The 15,837-nt window shown below is 36.3% G+C and overlaps 1 protein-coding gene across 1 annotated transcript in view; it reads left to right on the plus strand.

The window, feature by feature from the left end:
• The first annotated feature begins 715 nt into the window (after positions 1–715).
• jak1 (Janus kinase 1) overlaps positions 716–15,837 on the plus strand; it is a 44,591-nt gene continuing 29,469 nt past the window's right edge. Inside the window, exons 1-3 of the mRNA XM_088350516.1 lie at positions 716–937; positions 8,173–8,380; positions 12,850–12,973. Of these exons, the coding sequence (XP_088206642.1) occupies positions 8,191–8,380; positions 12,850–12,973 (314 nt within the window). The 5' untranslated portion in view covers positions 716–937; positions 8,173–8,190. The remainder of the gene's footprint in view (positions 938–8,172; positions 8,381–12,849; positions 12,974–15,837) is intronic.

Here is a 15,837-nt window from a genome sequence, read left to right on the forward strand (position 1 = left end):
ACAGGCGCTAGGAATCAAATGTACTAAATTCCAAAAAGGTGGAGTATATCCAACGTTATGTTGTTCATTTTTACTTTATTTCACTTTTTTTTAGTCTAGCGTTTTTTGATATATTCAAGCACATGCTGCCCTTTATCAAGGAATATATATATATATATATATGTATATACAGGACTCTTATCCCCCTAGTGGGAGGTGGCTAGAGTCAAGAAAACATTCTTGAATCTTTCTGGGAGATTGATACAGAGGAGAGGGTTCCCAGCCACCTCACTCAATTGAAGTGTTGGGAGTCGTTAGGTGACCAAATCCCCCAATTCCAACCCCTAATGCTGAGCGCCAAGCGGGAGGCAATGAGTACCAATGTTGTAAGTCTTAGGTATGCCTCGGCCGAGGCTTGAACCAGCAACCTCCCGGTCTCGGTGTGGGTGCCCTAACCCCCAAGGCCACCGAGCCGGTTAAGGAAAATAGGTTTTGAAATTTCTACAATTCAGCATTGAGGATGCCCCTAAGCCCCCTAACCCCCCAAAAATATTTCTTATGGCCCACCCCGGTAAGTAAACCTAGATCCGGGCCTGGCGTTAAATTATATTTTAGTCGTCCTCTGGCTGGCATTTTCTCGAAAGGGCGTTGCAAGTTTGACGGCGTCACAGCGATTGACAGCTGAATAAGCCAATCAGCGTCCGTGTTCACTGCGTGTTTTACGGGAAGGAAAAAGCTGATTGTCAGGAAGGCGTTAGCCTGGTTCTCAACTGCGGGTCTCTTTTTTTTCTCTAAATTTGGAAAATTACACCGAATGAAACCAAGTATCGAGGTCCTGGATGTCTTTCTTGAATGTTTTATCGTTATATTCCCTCTTTTTTTTTAGTTGTTCGTGAGGTGAAAGGTTCTAACGCGAAACGGAAGTAAACTGCCAGCTGTCTGGCTGACGAGCTTGTTGGTAAGTGATTTTCAGGCAACGTTTATAAAAAAAAATGTTTTCCTTCTAACTTGCTTGTTTGTTGTGGCGTATCTCCTTTTTTCATTCTTGTAATAAACTTGATTTGCTTAAGTCTTTCGGAAAAAAGCTCACGCAAGTAATAGATTAAATATCGCAGCTAGGTTGTTTCGAATGCTTCCAGTTGTTCTTGTGTTCTTTACTAAGCGTCATCTTTCTTACAACCGCTGCACAGGAAGTCCCTATTCGATTGATCATGTCCAATATGATAAGTGACATGGGCAACCCATCCATCCACTATCCGCACAGCTTATCCTCAGTAGGGTCGAGGGGTGGTGCTGGAGCCCATACCAGCTATCTTTGGGCAGTGGGCAGGGGACACCCTGAACTGGTTGCCAGCCAGTCGCAGGGCACACAGAGACAGACAACACATTCGCTCATTCACACCTAGGGACAATTTGGACCGCCCAATTAACCTGACATGCAGGTTTTTGGAATGATGGAGGAAACCGGAGTGCCCAGAGGAAACCCATGTAAGCACGGGGAGAACATGCAAACTCCTCACAGGAGATTTGATCTAATGACCTCAGAACTGTGCCGCCGTGCTGCCCCTGGCATAATCAATACAGTCTCAAACGAATGTTTGTGACTTTTTGATTTAGGCACACACAAAGAAAAACAACATCACTCATCAATTAATAAAATAAAAAAGTAAAATCTTTGCACAAAGAAATCATGTGCCCAAAAGCTGTACGTCAGTGGCCGGCAACATGGCTCGGAGATAAAATATGACCCATGGAAATATTCTCTATATCAGTTCACAACTAGTCTTACATCAGGAACCAGCATTCTATCCTAATCACAAGTTGTGACCAAAATCAAGAAAAAAAATGTCCACTTCTCTAATTTACTGTCAGAAAAGAGCGTGTCATTCAAACCAGTGATATAATATATTCACATATAAAGACCAGCTAAACCTAAACGTCTTCAAGTAAGAATATCTCCTTAAATCCTCAATTAGCTGCATTTTAAATGGAATCCAAAATGTTTCACATCAGTGGCTTTGTCTTTACGATAATAAAATCCATATTTCATATACTCTCCACTGTATCTTGTTTTGGCCATGCTCAACATGTGTAAGCAAACTTTATCTGCCTTTTTCTGTCTTGTGAAATGGTCAGCTCAGATATGCAGGGAATCATTGCCATCTATTGTTTAGGAGTTTTATGAATGTTTCATATCGGTGGCCCACAACTCACCAAAATCGGGTCCACGTCCCACTTTTGAGTCCTGATTTGAGAACACTGAAACAAATAGTTCTTGTCAATGTATAGGGTTCAATTTCAACTACAGTTTATAATCATGGTATTACACCAACAGACCCCATTTTGACTTCATATCTCATAGGAATCCTATATATAGAAGCTCATCACACAATATATGTTCTCTTTTGAGACACTCTACGATGAAAACCCACAGAACACACTGTAAACACCCCAAAACGCCAGCCAAACACCGAGAGTCATTTTATTGGGTGGGCGGTAGGCGTGGGCTGATCTATGCACACATAGCACAACAACCTAAATACATCAGTAGTGTCCTCCTTAGCAGTATTTTGTGGCATTTTTACATACAAACTGCACGTACATTGTTTTAAAACAATTACCAAATGAAGGTCCAAAATGAACCTCAACGATCTTAAGTAACCGGAGTAGGGAGACAAAGTTTAAGTGGTAAATTATCATTCCATTAGTTGTATCAAATCGTCATCTCACAGAGTAAAATAAAATGCTCTGAAAAATAAGCTTTGTCTGGAGAGCGGGCTCGGGTTTATATGGTGTGGCTTTCTCTAGAAAGAAAAAAAAACGACATAATCTTTTGCTTTCACAGCTCTTTGGGTTCCCGACCCCTGGACGGTGCTGAATCTGAAGTTTTTAAGTCCTTTCCCCTATTTTATGTTTTCCTTGCAGGGGAGACAAATTCAAAATCAAAACGATACAATGGCACCACAAGGGAACATTCGAAAACAAACAAACAGATTTCAAACTTAAAATAATATCACTTGTGACTCCTATCACATATAATACCCAAAGAAACTTCATATTTAATCTTCTTTAGTGTATTTATCTAAAATACGTATAGTGTATGACTTTTTCAAAATTGTTGTAAATTCGGGACATTTTTAAAGTCATCCTGTAAATCATTCCATAAATTAATACCCTTTTTCTTATAAAAATTAAACTGTTAAGTGATAAAATAACAAAAATACCAGAAATATTTGAACATGCATTCTTAATAATGACAAGCTTGCATTCATTTTACATCACCTAGAGCAGGGACTCAGATCCATGAACGCAAAATGTTAAGAGTTTGTATTTTTGGTGATAGCCATACCATATATTATAAGACAAAATCAAACAAAGTTGCTAAACCTTATCTCCAGACAAAAGCTGTTTTTTCAGAGAATTTTATTTGACTGTGTTATGATTTCATATAACATATTAAATAATAATGTTCAGAGACTTTGTCTCGTATCAACAAAAAATCCCACTTAAAATGGGTCTTCCTCCCACAGTTGCTTATGATCATCGAGGTTAATTTTGCCGTACATTTTTGTCATGAATAATAGTTGTAAAACCTGGTGCGGGCAGAGTTATCTAATAGAAAATGTCACCAAATACTTCAAACGAGAAGGATACTGATGTATTTACCTTCTTTTATATGACGTGGTCACAGTTCTAACCTTGGGAATCGAGTGGCATACCTGTCAACCTGTACGTTTTTGCCGTACAAAGTACATTTATTATGCATTTTAAGACGTGTACAGCGTTCAAGAAAATCTGTACGGAAAAACGCAAATTTGTCAATTATGGGTACCATCCGGTATACACCGACTATGACGAAATGGCAAATCAATCAAGTCAAACGAGTTTGCCGCGGTAGCCTCTATCTTGGTATCGTTTTTTTACGTTGCAAGCGAAGCGAGCGGTTTGATGCTACTGTGCGCATGCATCTGCCGCCTCGGATTTCATGTGGTAGTTATGTAGTGATAGGAAGTCCGTCTCTTTTTAGAGAACCGGCTTTTTCGGCTCAACTCATCAAAGAGAGCCAAACGGCTCACTTGCTTTGACGCATTATATTACGAATCATTATTGTTTTGTAAGTTAAGAAAAAAAGGAAGTATAAAAAGAGAAGATGAGTTTGTGGTCATCCCTTTAATCCGTATATTACCAACAATAATTTAATGCAGAAAATTAATTAATAATTTGAGTAAGAAAATGTATTATTCTACTTAATTATATTTGCATGTATTTTTTCCTTCTATAGTGAACGTCCAAACTACTTTAATTTTTGATTTTTTTAAATAATAAACCTCATTCATGTCGAGCAACACAGTATCTCACAACAAAATGTTAATTAACAATATATATGATATAACGAAACACATGTACAATATATCATGTTAAACTACATAAATAAACACGTTTGAAAAAAAAATATGGTGTAAGGGAAAATACAACATTTTGTAAGGGCATGGAGCCGTGGAGGTTGACAGGTATGAAGTGGTCATCATTCGTATTCCATTATGTTTTATAAATGCTAATCTTTGACATATTTGAAAGCTAATCTCGTCTAAAAAGTCTTCAAGCATGTCGTTGATCATTTGTCATTTTTTCACAACTTGCACAAAACTACACGCTTGAAGAAAATACACAGGAAATGGTAAGAGGCGCTTCTCACGCTCTCATGCGTGCCCTGATCCGTCTCATTGGCTAAAAACACGGAAAATATCCTAATGACATTTCTTTTTATAGGCCCGAAAGCAGGGGCCCGAAACTATGAGTTGCAGGCCGCATTGTCTTGAAAACATTTGCACAGGGACCGGGGGAGGGGGGGAAGCTGATTGATATACTGTATTACATTTATAAAAGCTGATGCCCCTGCAATTACATGAGGAAAATTGAGAACGTAAGCAATCGATTTTTACCTGCACAAGTTGTGTTTCATTGTCTATTTGTTTATAAAGGGATCGTTTCATCCGATTGGTTGTAAACAAAAAAATATACAAATTGATTTATTCGTTTACCAATAAAAACTTTAAGAATAAGAGCAAAGTAATTGTTTCCATTTTTTAAGCACTAAATTTGATTATTTGCATCAATTAACTCAATGCAGTAGGGCTACTTAAAGTGTTTTAAATTACTCTATAAATTAAATTGATGACTAAAAAATGCATTTACAGAAACACGCCACCAGTTATTGGCCATGAGCGCAATGAAAAATAAAGGTTTCATGTGGGTACACAAAGGGACTCAGGTTCAGAAGTCCAGTCGAGTGCAAGCATATTGCCTTAAATAAAGACTTTCTATTTAAAAAAAAAACAAAAACATTGGGATGAGTGTTTCTACAAATGTTCGCGGTTTTGATAGAGGTCAGCATATACAGCCACAGTTCAGTAGTTTGGAATTACGCATGGTTTTTGGCAACATCCAGTGGACATTATTAAAACTGCTGGTCATCGTTTGATGAGAAGTGGCTAATTAATTTGCTTATGCTTCTCTAAGCATCGTCTCGTGGGCCGAATTAAATCAGTTGGCGGGCCTAATATGGCCCATGGGCCATTGTTTGCTGCTCCCTGCCCTAAAAGTAGAAAAGTGCTACAGCGCTTCTGACGCTAGTGGTAGAAACATGTTTCACCGCTTAAAAGCATTAAACAAGTGAATTTTCATCCCGAGCAAGATGTACTCATGAAAATAGCCACCATTTGGTTCGCTAGCCATACATTCCCTACCCTTGACCTAGGGTGATTTGAAACAATTGCCCACCCTCTTGTTGCTACGGTAACCCCCCAAAAAACAAATTTTAAAAAGAGCTTTTTGGTCACTTCAAGCTTCAGTAGTTTGCATTCTTCCTTGTACCTTTTTACACCCGTTTGCAGTTGCACTACAAAATCCAATGACATCCAGTGGTCAAATGATTCACACTGTCCCTTTAAGCCTATTTAAAAAAAAGTTTTTAACACTGATAACATTCTTTGCACAACACTGTCACTGTGTCACGGCATGTTTAGCCATGATTTGGTTCTGCATTTATAACTCTTTATTACTTCTGTCTAAGGATCAACCTATATGGGTTTTTCAGGGCCGATACTGATCATGAGTATTAAGAAGAGGTCGATAACCGATATTTGCAGCCAATATATATTTGCTGTAAAAACTTAAATATTGGCGAAATGGATTAATAATGCAAAAAGAAACAAATAATATTTGTTTTAAATTCAACTAAAACATTACTAGCGCAATGAAAACTTTTAAAGGTAATAACTAACTAACATGACTAATCTTTCACTTTCACATGACCAATAAGTGTGGTGGTTTACATGGGGAATCCAATAAAACCAGGGTCTCGGTCACAATTGTTTCCTGGTTACAACAATCTGTGAACAACTACAAACAAAAAAGGTACATTGCAATAAGGCAGAGCGGGTGGCTAGTATAGAACTATAAAACCTACTTGTGTACTATTAGATGTGGATGTGTTCAAGCTTATCCTGTTCAGGTTGAACAGGATAAGCTTGAACACACCAAACAAATAATTAAAAAAAAAAGAAAAGGAAAACGAAACTAAATGTGAACAATGCAGGGTCAGAAACACTCCCCTGCTGTGAGATGAGACAGTCAATTTGATTCCTGGTGCTGCGTTAAGATGTATTCTAATAATTTAAATTTTCTCATCAACAGTTGACCACATTATCATCACATTTTAATGGATTATCTACAAATAATTCACGATTGAAAATATGAATTGATACTGCTTTTTATGATACTGAATTCTTATCTTCCTGTTAATAAAACATCATGTGTTTGAGAACACTGAGGTTGAATATTATCTTATTTATCTATTATTTATTAGTTATTTAAAAGACTGAATAAATATGTTTAATGACTAAAAGATGTTTGTATGTGGATGTTGGTGTAAAGGGAAAGGGATATGACACTCTGGTTGCCTTGCACCCCCAAAGCTGTGAACCTAAAATCGGCCCTGGTCGTGAATATTATAGCATTTAGCTACATTGGGTTGCCATCAGTGTTAGTGACATTCTCATGAATGCCCTATTAAACTCATTATATAGACAACGATCGCTTTTTTGTTTTAATCACTCCAATCAATATTTCTTAATAAACACATTAGACAGACTATGATGGCGACACTTGGAAGGGCAGCTCTGAGAAGCATAGAAAAATCAGTTTGCGTTCTCATGAAGGGGAGTCTGCTTCAGGCACAACATTGGTGTTTCCTGCTTCCATGCGTGGGTCGTTGCACTTTGACGACATTTACTCGACATTTCAGTCAAAGGTGGTCACAAAGGGTGTGGAAAGAAAAAGACGCTTATTGCAAATGTGAAATGTATTCGCAAATATAACAAATATTCTCAACAGCCCTAACTTATGCTCCAGTCTGTGTCTGCGGACAGTGCAAAGTGGGGACTTCCGGCTTCAGAGGCTCCGGCCCTTACCTCCTGGGTTGTCGTGGCACCGCTTCCTGTGGTGTCTTGGGCAAGTATAGCCTTGCCGCGCCCATCCCTACCCAGGCCAGTTTTGGGGGTCGGAGTTTGGGTCGATACAGACAATGGGCTGAAGTAGGATTTTTCCAATGGTTGTTCCACTGCCTCTAAAGTTACATTATTGTCATAGCCCACCCTCCTGGTGTATAAGTGATTGTCGACATTATTTTCTGCGCAAATTGTGAAACTGTATCGCCTTGTTCTGTACATCACATAGCCCGGAATATTCTGTATCCATTTGATACAAATCTCAGCAGAATTGCTCATCTCTGGAGGTGAAACAAACACAAAGAGAAAAAAATCCTTCTTTTTGCTATCTGTGTCTTTCTGTCTGTCTCTTTTTCTCTGTCTTTCTCACTCTGTTTCTCTCTCAGGCTCATTGACTAACAATCCAGTAAACATAATTTTTTTTATAAGATCTCAATTTACTTAAGTGCCTTAAAGTCTTACTTTTTACACAGAAAGATGTGTCATTGGTCCTTCACAGCAGCATCTTTGTTATTTCCGTTGTGTATCTCAAAATTATTTTTAATATAAAATTTGTTAAAACATTTTTTTTACCAGAAATTCACTGACATGAATTGAGAATTAATGATTACCATTCATAGTAAATTGCCAATAATTGAATGCTTTTCCTATAATAATGTCTTTATTTTATTGTGCCCTAATACAGGCTCTGAATGTCAAATCAATGATGGAGTTGAGCAGGCTACTCTGTGCGAAAATGATGAGTTCCAACAGTAGGGCCCAACTTGCCTCTTCTCCAACTTCCACTTGGGGCTTGGAAGTTCATTTCTACTTACCAGACGTTCATCAGCTGGAGTTTTTTAAAGGTTGCTACACTTCAGAAGATCTGTGTGTCGAAGCTGCAAAGAAATGCTGTAAGTGACAATTGAGCTGGCAAAAATAAGAACTGTCTGCAGTGATTGTTTTAGCCTTTAATTAGCAAAGATAAGATTTACACGGGGAGAACTTGCAAACCCTGCACTGGAAGGCTGATAACTGGTTTTGAACCGATGACCTCAGGTCTGTGCCGTGGACGCCTCATCCACTCACCCGCCATGCTGCTCGATGTTGCTAAATGTTTTTTTTTAATTTTCAAAAAAATCTAAACTAAACAGCTTTTGATCAATAAATGGGGAAAATCTTTTAATGCAAGCTAGGGATATGATTTGATTGTTCAATTAATCAATGCTGAAGGAAAAAACTATTTGAATTTAAATATCTGATGTTCAGAGTGTCAATCGATACACTTCATTTAATTGGTTCTGAACCAAATATTTTATGTGCATTTTTTAAGCTCTAAATTTGATAACATGTGTTTAAAAACTCAAAATGCAAAAGGGCAAGCTCAGAGGAGTTTATTTTCACATAACATTTGAGTTTGGTGGGCAAAACACCTGTAAAATTTTATTCATCAAAAAACACTAATACACATACAATTAGAAAATACAGAAATAATTTGAAGGTTGGCTTTGATTGCAGTACATTTTCATAATATATTTTTGGTTGGGACACAAGGATCAAGAGTGACACTAAGGTTTTTAATAGGCTTATGCTTTCTATAAATGCGACATGGTGACTGCTTTCGTTCCAAATGACTGCTTCCATCAACAACTGATTTATCGGCAAGTAAAACACCCCTAAAGCGAGACAAAGTTTGCATGTCATAGAATAATTAGCACCATCTATTTGTTATTCATCTATAAACTTGGTATGGCAGGAAAATTATTAGTAGTAGTTTCAACATTAAATTCTAAAAAGCTCTTAAACTTAAAGCTAAAAAGCTCCAGGTTGTTGTTTTCCCTATGCCTGTTTTAGATGCAGTTACATATAAAATAAGCACAATTTGTGTACGTAAAGGAAAATATGCGCCCATTATTATTGATGTATTCGTTTAGGTTGAACTGAAAGCCATTCAAAGCCTCTTAAATGGAAACAAATTTGTTTAGCATTAGCTAATTTATTACCGTATTTTCAGGACTACAAGTGGCAGGTTTTTTTTCCATAGTCTGGCCGGGGGTGCGACTCCAACTCCGGGAATACTTATTTAACACATTATTACATCAATGACTTTTTAATTGTTATTTTCGGTATTACTTCACATGTTATTTTCGCACTAAACCTCAAGAGGGCACCCGACGCCTTTGTTAATAACTACTTTGCCCTGTTGTGCCCGAAAATGCTGCCCCCCTGCATACGTCACTCCCACAAACGTCACTAAAATAACTTTGTATCTCATTTTTGGTGGACATGTATTAGAACAGTAAAGCACAGATAATTTGAACCTTGTATAGAAATCACTTTTGAATGACATCCTCTTGTTAGGACATGAATGTTCAGAAGATACGGCGTCATTTTGACAAAGTAAATCTTTTCATCTTACTGAAAACGGATTTCTGATTTATGAAAACCTTTAGAACAAAAATGGCACCAAAAGAAAATCATATTCTGCACTTCACAAGCTGAAAATAGTGAAAAGCACAAAGCATAGGGGGCGATGAGTAGGACGTAAGCGACGTAAAACTGGAGGACTGAAGTGGCAGATTGTTTATCGTGACAGTGACACAGAGGATGAAGATGTCATTGGATTTTGTGATTTGGAATGAAAATAGTAGTTTATGATAAAGTTATTTGGATAACTCTTAATATGTGACGTCGTTTCTGAAATTTACAGGCATTTCAATCACGTTAACGTGAAACTTATTCAGCCTGTTTTAAATTGCCTTTGAAGATGACATTTATGATTTTGGTGCTGGGTTTTATCAAATAAATTTCCCCATAAAATACGACTTTTACTCCAGTGTGTTCATGTATGTTTTTTCCTTCCTAATTATTCATTTTCTGGCTGGTGGGACTTGCAGTACGGAAAATATGGTACTTTCATTATTAAAACTTCTGGCAGTCTTGAGGGGATTACTTTAAAAGTTTAATCCGGTATAGTTACTAAGTACCTGTTGAAAAATGTAATTAGTAACCTTATCTGAATACTTTAAGATAAAAGTAAGGTAACTTGATTACTTTTGATTACTTTTAGATTACTCCAATAGGCTAATAAAGCACAAAATAAACTAAACATAAATAAAATTACCACGTTTAAGATAAATGAACAATCTTACCTTGAAAAATAAGGGAAGAAACCAAGATCAGGCTGTTGCTTGTGGTCCAACAAAAAAAAGTCCACACATTTTAATATGACATTCTCTTTCTTTCATGGCGGATATGTTTTTTTTTTTTTTAGTTCACATCAAGAGCACATCAAGAACCCAATATAGATGTATACACTCTAAGTGTTCAGTTTTGAAATACACTGGGACTTCTTGTCACCTCTCTCTCTGTCTCTTTAGTGTCAGTAATTGAAATTATGATAGATACAATTTATAAGTGCATTATGTATGTGTAAATGGAAGATGCATGCGAATAAGTGCATGAACTTAATGAATGGATGCTTGAAAGGATGCTGTATAAGAGGGCACATGCTTCCAATAATTAAATTGCATTCATCATTTAATTTCATGGTATTTCATTTGTCCATACTGTTTTGTTGGCGTTGACTTGTTAGTTGTACTTTAAATAAAGTTGATGTATTGTGCCATCCATCCACAAACATTGCCTGAAGTTGCAGCATCATTTTATACAGCTTCATTTTAAAAGGATCCTGAAAAGTGAAAATATTACACTTTTTTTTGTTTGCAAACACACCCAATATATCACCCTCTGCTTCAGATGCTTTGGGTCATGACATCTTTTAGTTTCCTGTCAATAAGTCACAAAACCTGAGTGGTTTTCCTACTCAACCTGCAATAACGCAGAATAACTGAACATTCTAGATTTAGGGTCCGTATGGGGGCTTGACATCCTTGAAAATGCTTGGAATGTAAATAGCAGTTATATTTGTTGATCTGCAAAATACATGATTCACACTTGATATTTTTATTTAATGGTACAGAAGAAATTGGAAAATTGCTTTTAAAAATCCTTAAAAAAGTGCTTGAATTTGGCCATAAAAAGGTGTTCGGACCCTAGATAGCCTTTTTATTGTGGGTTATGTGCAGCTAGCCCTGTGCAGTCATGCCGACTATTTATTTTCATCTTAAATAAGGTAATAGAAAATGTTGTTTATGAGGGGATTAAAAAATGTTTCATTTTATTCATTCACTTCATTTATTTTTTTAGTTCAGGCAGTTACATTCCTTGTGAACTCATGTAAATATAGCTTCAATTATAACAGAATGGATGAAAGGGATTATGCCAAAGAAAACATTGAATTCCACCCTTGCCCAATACACACAAAACTTAAGGCACATTTTCTCCTGTTAGACTGATATCCATAGCAGGTGCGAAATGAGCTGTACAGTTCAAAATCATCTCATAATAGTCTTGGAACAAGAAAATATTCATAACTGTGTTACTACAGGTAACAGGCACACACATAAATACAATATACAGACAAATATAATATACATACTCCTAAGCTGAATTTGTTTGTAAGTTGCTTCAGTACTATATTTTGTATGGAATGTATGTTTAAGGTTTATATAAGTATGTTTAAGGCTTGTGTAAGTAACCTGTATTGGTTTGTGCTAAAAAATAAATCTTTCATAAAATGTGCTTGATAAAGATAAATAAAGTTAAGTTTAACTTACTTTTGGAAGATGAGCTTCAAGAGTTAGGCGACTTCTTATGGTAGAAAGTGGCCATTTTCTCAACCGCATCAAGCTTTTTTATTCCACTTTCATTTAAAAAGAAACGGGTCACCTCTTATTTACACTTTACACCAACCTTTTTGAATGGATCCACAATAATAATGTAAAAGATACAGATACAGTATAGAATGTTTACTCGAACTAGCAAGGGGAAGCCAGATTTCTTCTTCTGAGTGTATGCTGGGTGACCTCTCACAGCGCCACACGCCAGTAGCGGCGGAAAGAAGCACTACAGTACTGTCATGTACTCGGAAAAAGGTGCACACAATGCAAAATCTAACTTATAGCAGTGTTTTTTTGCGACATACCGTCGTGAAGAAAATAAGTATTTGAACACCCTGCTATTTTGCTTTTTCTCCCACTTAGAAATCTTGAAGGGGTTTTATGTTTTCATCATAGTTGCATGTCCACTGTGAGAGATAAACTAAAAAGAAAAAGAAAAAAAATCATGATGCATGATTTTTTTTAACAATTTATTTGTGTGATACAGCTCCATGATTTCTAAGTGGAAAAAAATAGCAAAATTGCAGGGTGTTCAAATACTTAATTTCCTTACTGTTTACAGATAGATAGATATATAGAGATGAGATATATAGTTAGAAAGGGAGAACAATATTCATTTTATTTTAAATTCTTTCCCTTAGCAATTTCACCACTCTGCCACAATCTCTTTGGCCTGTACAATGAAGTGACCGGCATGTGGTGCCCACCCAACTATGAGTTCAAGATTACAGATGAGACCAACATCAAATTGCACTATCGTATGAGGTAAGATTGACTTATCTTCATTTCTTTTTTTATTTGGCCAAATTTATATGTTGTGATCTTTTGTAATTCCAAACCAATTACCAACTAAACATCCAATAATGACTACCGTATTTTCCGCACTATAAGGCGCACCGTGTTATAAGGCGCACCTTCAATGAATGATATATTTTTAAGCTTTTTCCACACATAAGGCGCACCCCATTATAAGGCACTATAAGTGCATGCTGGTTTAAGATCAGGTAATTGTGCAATTTTGAAATTGTAATCCTGTGCAGTCCTTCGAGACATTTTTGTGATTAAGGGCGTCATAAATAAATGTGACTTGACTTGGCTACAGTAGAGGATGTAGTTACGTTATGCAACCGTCAGATGGTGCCGCGCTAAAGGGAATGTCAACAAAAAAGTCAGATATGTCAGTCAAACTTTATTAATAGATAACAAACAAGCTTTCCACTACTCCATTCACTCCCAAAATGAATAAACAGCCGTTTTATTATTTTCTCCGAGGTAAAGCATTTTCGTGACACATCTTTAACATCTTTGAACAACAGCAAGGCATAACATTTTACTTTTCCTCCATTTAGTCAACACGCAAAAAAACGTCTGATACTGTTATGGTAAATTAAACAATATAGTGACACTCGTAATGTGCAAAAACAACAAATGCAAAACAATAACAGTAAAGCAATAACATAAATTACTGTAAAATGTAAAAAGTTGTAGTGGGTTTTACATAATTCACCCATGGAACCATTGTTCAGTTAGCGAGTTCCTCGGGGGACTCTTAATTCTGCCGGCTCGAGCCACTCTCGTGTTCGATTCATTAATGTTGAACTCTCTCGCTGCTGCTCTATTCGCGTGTTCTACTGCGTGACTGATCCGCCTTGAGTTTAAACTCTGCGTTGTAAGCGTGTCTCTTAATAGGAGCCATTTCAGGGTCTTTATACAACCGCACAAATAAAAGACAATCATTGTTTAATATTTCCCAGTATGCACATCGCACTTCTTCTTCTACACGAAAAATGAAGTCGGTGGCTGCTTACTGTAAGTTGCGAGACCTTGTAATTCAATATTGATCCATATATAAGGCGCACCGGATTATAAGGCGCATAGTCAGCTTTTAAAAAAAAAAATCAGATTTTATGTGCGCCTTAAAGTGCGGAAAATACTGTAATTTGAAACTAATATGGAAAACGTCCAAGTGCATGGAAAAACGAGAACCAAATTTTTATTGAACAGAACCCAATATAGTTTTCGTTCACTTATTAAATATAAATTACATTTAATGCTAAAATACATTCCATTAGAATTGGCTCCTTTCTAGGCATACCTGAATGTGCAAAACCTAACTCTGGTGATCACTGCAGAGCAACATAAAAACAATGAAGCTGTTAAGTCATTAACTGTATCATTTTGTTTGATTTTTGTTTTTCTGAGACAATAACCGGCAACAAGCTTCAGTAAAGACACACTATTGTAAAAATGACTAGTGACCTCCTTACCTTTGCTTACTTCAATCTACTTGGAGCCAGCAATTCTTTATACTATTTTTTTTATAACTATCTGCTAATCCAAAGGTTTCACACAATATTTTGTTGTTAGAAATATGGGAAGAAAGGGTTTGAAAAAACATTGCGATAATTGTAAAATATTGTATGCTGTATAATGTGATTCAAACAATTTCATTTTCAAATGAATGACTTTAAAGTTATGTAAAATATGATATTTTATGTCCAAAGTTATTTTGGGGACATCCCTTTTTTCTTTTCCGGTGAATTGTTCATTTTGTGATGTTTGTTGCAACATGATTGAAAAGAAAAAAGTAACTGAAATGCTATAGGGTAAATGGAACAATAGAAATATTTTGTGGAATATTAATAAAGCATCAACACTTGCACATTTTATCCATCTCAGGGGCTGGCTTTTTTTTGACACCTAATCTTGATAATGACAAAAAAAATGCTCAGGACATGGCTTTGCATAAGAAAGCAGGTAAACCTTGATTGGTTGTTGAATAGCAGGGAGTGCACAAAAGTGAAATAAAGAAATCCAGGCTAACTACATAAGCGCATTTTGGCTTAATCAGTTACACGTCTGAAAAAGCGCGACAATGTCAAGCCTTCTGTAGATATTTGGGATGAATGTCAAGTCAAGTCAAGTCATCTTTATTTGTATAGCCCTAAATCGAAACGAAGAGTCTCAAAGGGCTTGTATGTTCACGGCACCCCTAAATAGACACGCAGGATCGATTTCAGAATCATGGAGTAGAAAATGAATAAGAGTCGCCCACATGATTTTTATGGCCGCTCAACAACAGTTCCGGCTGAGTGAAAGTTTATGATAAATTTTGATAAAGTGTGTTTTGTGATATGACTGCCTGCCACGCAAGAGGCTTGGGTTCAGTTCCCAGTCAATAGTACGAAGAAACATTTTTGCCTGTTTATCCAAACTTTATTTTGTTCTTGTTTTTTCTCTTTGGTTACATGTTTTTCCTGTTTTTATTTTTCTCTTATCCTAGAGTGCCATGTCTAATCTCATTGCAAACAATGTTTACGCTGTTGTTATCAAGGACAAATACAATTTTAATTTTAAATCTTATCTATTTAATGATTTATTTTGTTTTCATTGATCCTTCTTAAAGAACAAACTTCTATTTGATGAGTGAATAGATGTGAATTTAACATTTAAAATACTGTATTACTCTTGAAAAGGTCTTTATTAATGCAATCTGAATGAATGACTTTAAAATATGGGTTGGAATTATAGTCAATGGAGTCAATTAAATTAAATCCTTAATTTAAATAATGCAACATATCAAGAAAGTCCATGGGAATGGTATACGAACCATAGATATTTCACATGAT

Source organism: Urocampus carinirostris, chromosome 12 (genome assembly GCF_059441175.1).
Source record: "Urocampus carinirostris isolate Australia breed hairy pipefish chromosome 12, RoL_Ucar_1.0, whole genome shotgun sequence".
In the NCBI taxonomy this organism is placed as follows: domain Eukaryota; kingdom Metazoa; phylum Chordata; class Actinopteri; order Syngnathiformes; family Syngnathidae; genus Urocampus; species Urocampus carinirostris.